Source organism: Varanus komodoensis, unplaced genomic scaffold, assembly GCF_004798865.1.
Source record: "Varanus komodoensis strain SLA01 unplaced genomic scaffold, ASM479886v1 scaffold20_1, whole genome shotgun sequence".
Taxonomy (NCBI): Eukaryota; Metazoa; Chordata; class Lepidosauria; order Squamata; family Varanidae; genus Varanus; species Varanus komodoensis.
This window is the reverse complement of record NW_025335587.1, coordinates 924,164-935,399: the sequence shown is the minus strand read 5'-3', so window position 1 is coordinate 935,399 and position 11,236 is coordinate 924,164. Positions and strand designations below refer to the sequence as shown.

General features: G+C 41.1%; 1 protein-coding gene across 1 annotated transcript in view; it reads left to right on the top strand.

The window, feature by feature from the left end:
- The first annotated feature begins 10,996 nt into the window (after positions 1 to 10,996).
- Positions 10,997 to 11,236, top strand: part of TRABD2B (TraB domain containing 2B) — a 305,155-nt gene continuing 304,915 nt past the window's right edge. Inside the window, 2 exon segments of the mRNA XM_044430334.1 lie at positions 10,997 to 11,019; positions 11,021 to 11,120. Of these exon segments, the coding sequence (XP_044286269.1) occupies positions 10,997 to 11,019; positions 11,021 to 11,120 (123 nt within the window).

Genomic DNA, 11,236 nt, shown 5'->3' with positions numbered 1-11,236 from the left:
ATGATCCAGCATTCAAATGATCCATAAATCATGCTTAGTCACTGAATTAACTACTGAACTGTTTAACGCAGAAGTGAAATAATTTCCGTCTCCGAGGTGCATTTTGTGTGCTGAGACACTATAAAAGGACAGTGTCTATATCCTAAATTTCTTGAGACACATGCCAGCTTTCATTCATCCTAATATTTTATATTTGATAAGTATAGGCTACAAGGGTGGGCAACTTGAGGAGGTTTGGAGGCCACCTTTGGCCTCCCCCACTGCACCTCCCACTTTGCAGTACTGGAAAAAGAAAATGAATTACTGAGCAAATTAAATAGTGTCTGGTGCAGTTAAGAAGCAGGAACAGGAATAAAAATATATTGCCTATTCCTGATATGCTACAGACTGGTGATGCACGTGCAAATTCCATATCCTGCAATTTCCATCATCACACTTCTATGTTATATATTTAGCTTTACTTTATCATTAAATAGCAGCCCAGCCCTTCCTTTTTATGAGCTACATCTGATGTTTAACTTGACAATGGCCCTTTAAATATAAAATGTAAATATTAATGCTTATAAATACGGCAAAGTAAATTTACCTCTGATCTGGTCAAAGATCCCATTTACTAGGATCTGGTGACGGAAAATATGAGGAGTTTATTTATGTTATCTTTGATTTGTATCAGTCTGAAAAAAACCTGGCATATTAAAAGAAAACCTATTAAAGGAAGCCAAAAAAAAAAAAAAAACCCCAGCTCTTGTCAGCATCTGATGTTTGTCCGACTGGACATATTTAGCACATCAATCCAGATTGTTGTTTTTATACAGTTTTTGCTGCAATGGTTTGGAATGGATCAAACACAAACAACCCACAAGGCAGATGCTTTGTTTGTCTGGCACAAACAAAGCTGCTGAACTAAAAAGCGGCTGTCTGGAATGAAATTCGGGCAATAGGGACCCTCCAGAAAGCAAACCGCATCGCCCTGCTTTTGTTGATCAGCTCGTCAAGGTTCAGTTTTGCAGTTTTTAGTGAATGCTACCAAACCTCTTTATTTGTACCAGTCACTTTAAGACTGGGCAGTGAAACTTGCAAAGCTTTTAAAGGTATAATTTATATAATTACTTGAACGGTGAAGAGGGTAAATATCCTACTGCTCTGGAGTTGTGCATAAAAACTTCCACATGTGTAGGGAAGTGGCCACTGGTGAGACTATAGCATTACTTGCCAAGAGAGAGAGAGAGAATGAGCGAGAGGAAACCATACCTCATTGGTGTTTCTGATTATTTACAGCCAGCACTCTTAGTTCTATAAAATATCAAGAATAACCTTGTTGGGGCAAGCCACTCTCTTCCTAGCCTGACTAGCACTATGTTCTGTTTCTGGTTTTCATATTTATGATTTCATGCCACAGTGCCAGAAGCTCCTGTGTCCTAGATCCTGGTTATTCTGTTCTTATTCTCCATTTGTTTCTCTTACTGATACAGTGATAAACCTCCCTTGATACTGTAAACCATGATCACAACTCCTTGCTACACATTGAAAAGCATTTTGTGTGAGTAGACACACACACACTTGCTCACTCATACCTTTGGTGGTCTGTTTTCATCATACATTCTCTTTGGCAAGTGTGCACCATAATAAACAAAGATTCCACACTCACTGTTTGCCATCAGTTTGCTATCTTTTCCAGTCATCTCCTCTCCCTTGAACTATCTGTTGTGGATTATGGATAAGAGGGTCACAGATACCTATAGAGTAGTTGTGCCGCCACTCCAGCCCCATTCCGATTTCATGACGCAAACCAGACCTTTGTGAGCCACTGATGCTGCAGTAAATATGGTGTGAAGGATGGAGCGTTAACATTCCGTTCCCCAAAAGGCTTTTCCTTCTAAGAAGCTATTCTCAGGTATATGCAACAGGCACATTTGGGCTTCCCAAATCATTTGTTCAACCTGGCTGGGGAATGATGAGAGTCACGGGGCCTTTCCCTCTATCTAAACATGCACAGGATGTGTTTTTGGCCTGGTAACAACTTTGTGCAATGGGTTAAGAGAAGAGACAGTAGTCCAAGCCTTCCCTGGAGTGATAGCCCCCTGCTAGGTATTTGGTTATGGCTCCCATCATCCCTGATCATCGGACATGCTGCCTGGGACTTAGCGAAGATGCTGAAGGGGAGGGCAAGACATCCAAACATCCCTCTCAGTTTAGTCAGCTGTTTCTCCATCTGGGCCTGGGAGGTCTGAAGGGGCCTTCCATTCATAGCCATGCAAGTACAAGTAGAAACCTTTTTCAGGCCTTCCCCAAAGACCCAACAGGGTTTGTGTATGTGCACTGGGCCAGGGTTTGTGTATGTGCCTCGGCTTGCTGCCCTTTTGGTTCTCATGTGAGCAACTTTGCCTGCACGAGGCAATTCAACTGCCCCATTTCTGGTGGGATGCTAATCTGGATTTCCAAACTCTGATCCCACCCATAGTATGAAACTTATATTAAACACTTTGAATCCTTCCCAGATTAAACTATTGTCTGGAAAACAGTATTTACTGGATGACTTAGAGAAAAATTAAAATAAGTAACTATTGCTATGCCAACTAGCATTTTTAAAAGATATTTTCTTTGGAAGAGAATGAATATTTGCTGACTTTTATATTTTCTTCATTGGGGCAATTATCACAAAAGAGAAATCAGAAGAAAGAAAGAAAGAAAGAAAGAAAGAAAGAAAGAAAGAAAGAAAGAAAGAAACCAATCAAAAACCCCAAAGTGAAACTAACAAAAAACAGATGCACTATCATGTATGAGCAAGGAGAATAATCCAGGAGTTAACAAGGGTTTGCTCGTCATACTTCTCACCTATGAAGGAGCCCATTGTGAATTGTGGGATAAAAGTGGAAGAATCTCACATGTACACAGCAAGCTGTCAGTTTTAAAACCAATGGATTCCCATTACAAAACAACTCTATATGAGTTTGGGTCATACATTCGACTGCAGGGGGAATTAAATTAAAGGTACCATCCTACACATAAATCTCAGAGAAAGTCCTATTGAATGCAATGGGGCTTGCAACTCAGCAAACACATGACATTGCACTGTGAGCTTTCAATCTTATGCACCCTTTCCTGAGACAAAGCCCCACTGAAAGTAAGGGAATATAAGAATGTGCTGGAATGCTGCATTCCAGAAATCTCACATTGGATAGTCCTCCAAAAATGGATTAGTGATAGCATGGATCTCTTATTAAGACCAAAGGAGATGCCTCACATTATATTATTGCAAGAGGTTTTCATACAGGTAGCATTATAGAGAAGCATTAAAAATGTTGAAAATAGTAATTGCTTCCTTTCTCCAGCAAACAGAGACAGTGGCACTGTCAAACCTTCCTGCTTGGGGTTGCAAATGCAGTGCATGTGAGTCTTGATTTAGGAACTTGTCTCCCACCCTTGACAGAGGAAGAACATTTGGTGCATGGAAGAAGGCCAGAAATTGTCATTCTTGTTACAAATCATGTCCAAATCTTGTTTCTTGTTGTTGATCATTCTTGCCAAAATGGAGTATAAGATGTTAAACTAGGCGTTGGTTTGTACTGATATAAATGGATGTTTCCACAGGACACCTGTCCATGATTTTTACGGCAGTCAAAGCATCTACAGCTAACAAAAATTAAAGACACTTTCATGAACTAGCAAAACATCCTTACAATTGAAGGATCTGGACAGTGGTTTATAACTGGTAACACAGTAATATATGGGAATCTTCCTTTTAATTGGAAAAAAATTAAATTCCAAACCTTATTAATGTTGGAAAAGAAAAGAGAGACAGAGAGAAAACATATAGATTCACTTTCTTGATTTGTATTGGCAAAATGCCCCTTTTGCATTCTCAAAGGTTTGTCATTATTCCCTATGGATTTGATGCTTGATGTAAGTAGGGAAAATGTTTTATTTTACTTTTGGCTGCTTTGCTAGATGATGAAAATACATTTAAAACTATGCAGGAGGAGTCAGAGAAGGACAGGAATCCTAATAAATAAAATGCTGAAGGTAGGTTTCTCATCTCATATCTCCATTATACAGAAATGTAGACATACTTCAATGTATTGAAACTCCATGTTTACACAGTGAGTTACGAATTAAACACCAACAGATTTGTTCAGTAAAACAGCTTAGGAATTTGGCAGAACGGTTTCTGAAGAGGAAAATAAATACCAGTTTAATGCTGTTATTGCAACTCGTGTGTACTTACAGAGTGCTTTATTCTCTGAGGTGCTCTGACTGCTCCTATATGATATGCACTATTGGGTCTATATGATATGCACTATTGCTTTTATTGGAAGGAATGGACAATGCTGTAAAATTAATGATAGATTTCTATGTGAAAGTAGAAAAATGCCTGGCCATTGAAATCATGGCTTTTATTTGAGACAATTTTGTAGTATGCTGCTTATTCCATTGACGCCTTGCATCTTAATAATATTGCCTTGCAGGGGCTTGTCCTAAAGGACTGATTAGAAATAAAACTAAAGAAATAGATAGCAGTCAGAGCAAACAATTCAAAGTATTTGAAGTACCTGATTTCTTCCTGTCCCCAAAGGTTTTTGTATCACGTTTTCAGTGTTGCATTTGGACACAAATGTACAGGTTTCTGTATACATGCAGCAATGAGGCTATTCTAAAGCATGTCATTTTGATCCTTTATGAGACTGGGTTAACCTGAATAAGCTTAAAAAAAACTTCTTTTCAGCAGTGTGAGAAGTTAGGCACTTTTCCAGAAACATGCATTTGTCTGTGTGATGCCAAACACTACTGGCATGCAATAATATCCAGCTCTGCTCTAGACGTGGTAAATGCATGTAGAAAATTCTTTGGGGCAGATAATCTAATGCTATTTGCTTGCTAGCACAAAGCAGGGAATCATCTCAGCCACACCTCCTACATACTATAACAGTAAGGACTTGTTTTCACAAGCCATCATGTCTGTGATGATAAGGGCAGACTTATCTGATTGTTTTGTTGGAAATTTCTTCTTGCATCTTTTCCCAAATGAAATTTCTGCTTGCATCTTTTTCCATCTGTGGCCACTCTTTAGTTTCACTCCAGTTTAGTATCATTGCTTATGTACTGCTTCAAAAGCAATAGCCATGATGGAGAAGGATTCCTTTTTGGCAGTGGGAGGTTATATGGAAGGACTTGAGGAAAACAGAATGCTGGGAATAGAATCTCTCCCACGAGAAGGTTAAATAACACTATTGGCTAGAAAACTGGACAAGTTAATCAAAACTGAGCTGACTGCATAAGATAGCCCATATTCTAAAATGAAATAATAGCTTTGCTGTTTTGTAAGATGTACATCATAGAGTGAAAATGATGATTTAACTGGAAAGAAAGCCCTATGAGGAGAGATTGAAAGAACTGGGTATGTTTAGCCCTGAGAAGACAGGGGGAGATATGATAGAGCTCTACAAGTATTTGGAAAGCTGAAAGGGGTAATTGAAAGGCTGAGAGACATCTGAGGGGGTAGTTTAACTTGGAGTCCTTCACTGAGCAGGGGGTTGGACCCAAAGGCCCTCTGCCCCCTTCCAACTTCACTAATCTATGATTCTATGATTACCAAGTAGCAAGATCACAATAAAATGTAATCCTCAATTATTCATTATTTATTTAGAAGAACGTTCTGCCATGTCATCCTAAAAATTCTCATTGGAGTTTAAATAAAATACAGTTTAGGGACACAGGGTTCAGTTTTAATGAGCTCAAAAATGCTGGAAGCCATTCCAACGATATTCATTGCTATTAATTAGAATGTTGTTTATTTCATCTGCAGCTGGACAATTTCTGATCTCACAGTTGTTCTGGGCTGAAATGGTGTTACAGATATGGATTATTGTTGAACAAGTTTTCAAACAGAATGGAGAATTCTGGTCCATGCTTCCCGATTACTGATGAATCTTGACTGCTGGTAGAAAGGGCTTGTCAAAACATGTTGATTGTGATGCTTCCCAATTGTGTTAATAATATGTCAGATCAACGCTTGCCTTGCCCATATTTGGGACCAGTTTGGAAGATTGCCTAGATTAGGATGTATCATCTTTTGGATATAACTATACAGTTAAACACTAAACTTCTATTATATTTACAAACAATTCTCCCAGTTATGGATACCAAATAACTGGTAACATGAAATGCAGTGTGTGTGTGTGCGTGTGTGCGTGCGTGTGCGCGTGTGCATGTGCGTGCACGTGTGTTTAAATAAACTCTGCAAATAGCTCTCTGCTAAAACCCTGCAGTAGCAGGTAGATAGTTACACATTTCCAAATACCAGAACAATGTATTTAAAGGGTAGGCTTTTTTTTTTTTTTTTTTTTTGGTAAATATTGACATTAGAAGCTGGTTATAACATTACCAAGGCTTGCTTGGAACTGCTTCTCAAAGTGCAGTGACATATGGAAGTGATCTGCAGAGAGGGGAAAAAAGAATTAAAATTACAGAAAAAGAATTAATTTCCTTGCTGTTGCAGAAGCAATGTCCTTGTAAAAGTCATCTAACTGAGGCCAGGGTTTAAGGCCTAGGTGAGGTGTCATCATGGATGGCAGACAAATTGCAATCTCCAATTTCCAAGCCCACAAGAAACAGCCGTTGCATTGTAGCAGGACAGTTGTGTGACTGTCTCATCACCTGATTCATGTTCTTTCTTCCTCTGTATTATATTTAAAACCAGCGATGAAGTATGAACAAAAGTCAAGTTTTGGTTCATTTTTTAGAAGCCATGAAACCCACACATTCTAGAACCACCATTCCAGTGAATCAACTTTTCTGCTCATCTATGGGAACGTGGAATCTGAAAAATCAGGACATGTCATATTGGACCGACCTTAGGCAGTACAGGTCTTTTTTTTAAAAAGGAAGGATGGAGGAAGGGTATATGGGCCTAATTCAGGAAGGGCCTAATATGGACCAGCCTTCATTGTAAGGTTTAGTTCTGGAAGTGCTTTGTAATGCCACAGTCCCATTAGATTTGAAGAACAAAATATCAGGCAGACCATGCTTATGCTATCAAATAATCACAGTTTTCCCCTACACACCAGAGGCCTCCAAAAGGTAAGGTTCCAAGTAGATTTTAATCTTGAACCTTAGTAGTAGTTGTTTTAGAAAGTGCTAGATTTATAGGACACAAATAAAATTTATTTAAGAAAGTTTCTTGGCAGTTGAAGTCCTCTTTTTAAAGGCAGTGGTAACAGCCACTTGCTCAGCCCCAAAGAAATGCCCTACAATTTCCCCATTGGTACTGCCAACTGGAAGAACAACTATTTATTTTGGAAACTGTGCAATTATTTGACACTTAACCATCACCAATGATAACCTTCTTTTTTCTTCCCTTCTTCTTCTCTGCTGGAGGACTTGCTAATGTTGACAGACTCCTTTATCATTTAAAGGTAGACAAACCTCTTAAGGGCTGCCTGCAAAACTGGAGCTTGTTGCTACCAGATGCATGCTCAGATTTGCATCTGGCAGCCAACCCGTCTGCCTTAATGGCCACATGTTCTGGCTCTACTGCAGATGATCATTTATCTTGCATTTATACAGGTACTTTTGCAGCAACTGGCAGGCAGGATGGGTTTAGTAGGAATTTGGAACTAATGATCAATATTTTGAGTTATCAGTATTAATTAAAACTACTCCCTAGGCGAAAGCCACAAAAAAAAGAAACAGGGCCTGCACATGTATTTAAAACAAGGGCAGAAAGTGATTTTGTTAATGATCCAAATGAGGTAGACAATGTACAGAAAGTGGAAGTCAGGGGCATCTAGCGGAAACTAGATGCACTTGCCATTTTAATATCACTCTCCCAGATTTGTATACCTACCTATTAATGTAGACTTTTGGGGGAAAGAGACAAAAGAAAGAAAAAAATACCACCTTTCATTTAGTCATCCAGCTTCTGCAAGTCATTAAAATTGCCGTTATAATGCATAATGTTGCTATCTTCTGTGGAAGAGGTCTGTGTAAATGCAGTTGAACTGTGTGCTTATAGCACCTTAGTACAGTTACCAAACATTTTGCAGGGCAGCATTGCTGGATAGATTGTTTATGACATATTTGTGAATTGTTGGCAGCTGCTTCAGGTGGTGTCCAGGCACTGGAAAGGTAGGCTATAATTTTCTAAATAAATAAATGAGTGGCATTATCAATATTAGCATCTCTCTAATACTACTAGAGTTGTAAACAGCAGCATTTCCTTTGCAGTAAGTCCCATTCATGTCAATACAACCCTTCCACAGAAGTAGCCTAGTTCAGACCTCAGTCACACAGATGCTTAAATGAAAATTAAAAGCACTCACACTGAAATTATGTTAACAACTTTATTTAATAGATGGGATAACAACCATAAATATATGAGCTAAATTCCATTTTCTGACAAGTTTGCTTCTAGAGGTCTGATAGATACAACTGAGTAATAATTTACGGAGACATTTCTTAATCTTTAACACCTATTAATCATTAACTTTTAAAGAAACAATTTAAATGTAGAATGTGTGACCACATTTTTGTACATGTCAGACCTATGGGATCCATGTAAGAATTCAATAATTTTTCTTTATATGTACTATCCTCTGATGCTTCAGATATTGTTTTCCTGTCTAGAAAGCAGAAATGGAATCCAAGCAAAACAATCTGGATTTTTTAATGTCAAACTTTTATTAATTATTCTGTGTACTCACAGTTGTTTAAAATTGTAACCACAGCGACTAAGCATCTGTGATGTAGCTATTCTTATTCAAAGTAGAAATCTTCTATATAAGTCACTTTTTGCTCCATTTATTTTAATGAGTTCACTCAAGCCATAAACAACAATTCACTACACCCTGGAAAAGAATTCGCAACATGGACCCAATGTAAAATACATTATGGGTGCAAACACACTTAAATGGGAGCAAGCGCTATTGAAGATGATGGGATCTGATGATGGGAAGAAGATGAAGAAGGGATTTGTTTTTGAGTAAACACAGAGATGGGCTCCAAGCAGTACACAATACATATGAAATACTGTAGAAACCCTTCCCTAGACACCTTGAATGGACAGCTCCCGTGAGAACATTGATTTGGACTTTGGACTGGCTCAAATCCACTGCTTTGGTTTACAGATTAGACTCTGATTCTAATTTCTCTCTCATCCATCTAATAGCAAGCTCATTTTGGTTTCCACCCCATTATTGTGGCAAAGTTCTCCCCAAGCGTAAAAAGCTGCTGACAGAAGCAGGCAATACTTTATGAATTGAGCAAACCTTGTTGGGCTGAATAATGTTTTATGGGCTGAGTGTGGCATCAGGTGCAATGAGCCGTCCCAGCCTGCATATAGGAGTATCAATGTATGTACTCAAGAATATATGGTCTAATTTGGGGGCTATAATCTATACCGGTAGAAGGAGGCCTTTGGGCAATCTGCCAAATAAATAGACTTAGTATTTTGATTTGAGTTAAACTCAAGTACCTATAATTTAGTTTGGTGTGCTGTTCATTTGGTTTAAATTACTGACCTGTTTTGTTTTATAGCTTCTGCCCCCACCCTCAGTGCTCTGTAGATTAGCAGCCTTGCTCTAGTCAATATTCATTCATTTATTAGCTATGTGTACCACACAATGGCCAAATACTCTATGGGCAATTTACATCCTTAACATCAAATGATGCAAATAACATCAACAAGAAAAAGACAACCATAAGAACATTAAAATAATACAATATCAAACCATGAAAGCATTAAAATAATAAAATTCATAACAAAAGATCTCTTCTTGAGAAAGCCAGCAGAACCGAGTGGAAGGTCTCAGTCTTGCTCATCGCTAACATGTTGACTCGAAAAAGCACCCTTCAAACTAGTGACCCAACCCTGTCTGAAGAGAGTTGCTCCATCTGCACTCGGAGGTGGTTCCATGCCAAGATAGTACATTTTAGTTCCTAATCACCTTTGCTCATAATTACTACGGCACTAGGCTCAGTGGGCAGTCTTGGTTAGGAGTCTGTTAGAACATAGCGAGGGATCCTTTGAATTTCTGGGGCTTCGCTTCTCGTGGCTCCTCTTCACTGGGACTTCACTATGGAGCACGCCAAAGATCATCTTCGGAAGGCACGTAGTGAAAATAAGGAGAGAGAACGGGCTGCCGGTCACATCCCCCTCGGCGCACAGAGGAAGGTAAAGGTGCATCGCTGGTATTTGTTACCTTGCCCCAGAATGATGCTTACGGAGAGTGCCCCCCGCCCCTTGAATACCTTTTCTGTCAGCATGGGAGCCTTACCCGGCTTACCTTCAGCTCTGCCGGGCTTTGCTTGTGAATCAGGCGCCCTCTTGTGGCAGCAGGCGTTCCCTGCTGGCTGCTGAGAAGTCGCGGGCGGGATGGGAAGGAAAGTTTGGGAAAGTTTGGAAGTTGCTGTAAAGTTTTTGTTTGGTTTGTGCGTCGGGCTTTTTTTAATGTTTTTGCTTCGTGCCTTCTGACCTTTCCTAGCTGCTTGTGCGGAGCTGACATGATGACATCCACAGCAGTGCCCGCCTTCCCGTGCCTGTTCAAATAGCATTCCTGAAATCTATCGCCATCTGAAAGCCCGGGATCTGCACCACCTCCACCACCCTCTTCCAAGGGGAGGAAAAAAGTTTACTCTCCCTCCGCCTTCCTTCCAAACGCCGAAGGGAAAAGAAAGGGTGGGGGGACACCCAAGCAACTCCCGGGCCGAGCAGAGAGTGACTGCTCCGGAGAGCCTCACTTGCCCCCCCGGCATGGCGGAGGCTCGGGATCCCGGGGAGCGCCCTTGTGGGGCCCTTTAAGCCCGCCCGCCCGCCCGCCGCCACTGTGCAGGCCGAGGGAGCTCGCGGGGCTGCTGCGGTTGCTGAGCTCTTCGCTTTTTGTTTGCACTTGTCAGATGCGGACGGGACTGTGGCCGGCCGGGATCGAGGCACCCGAGGCGAGACCGGGCGGAGAGCTCCCTTTAAGCCAGCCGGCGAGGCGGGTCTCCCGGGAGGAGCAGGATGCAGCCTCACCTGGCACTGATGTGCTTTGTTGTATTCGGGGGGGGCTCTGCCGGCGTCGGCTCGCCCGGAGCCCAGAAGGCGGCAGCAGACGGACCCCGGGTGGTGTGAGCTGCCCCGATCGGTGAGCTGGACGGAGAGGGGGGCGGCAGGGAGGGGAAGAGGCCGCGGGCGCGCGGCTGGCTTGCGGGACTGAGGGGCGGACGGTGCCGAACCGCGGGGGTGCCCTCACTGGCACTG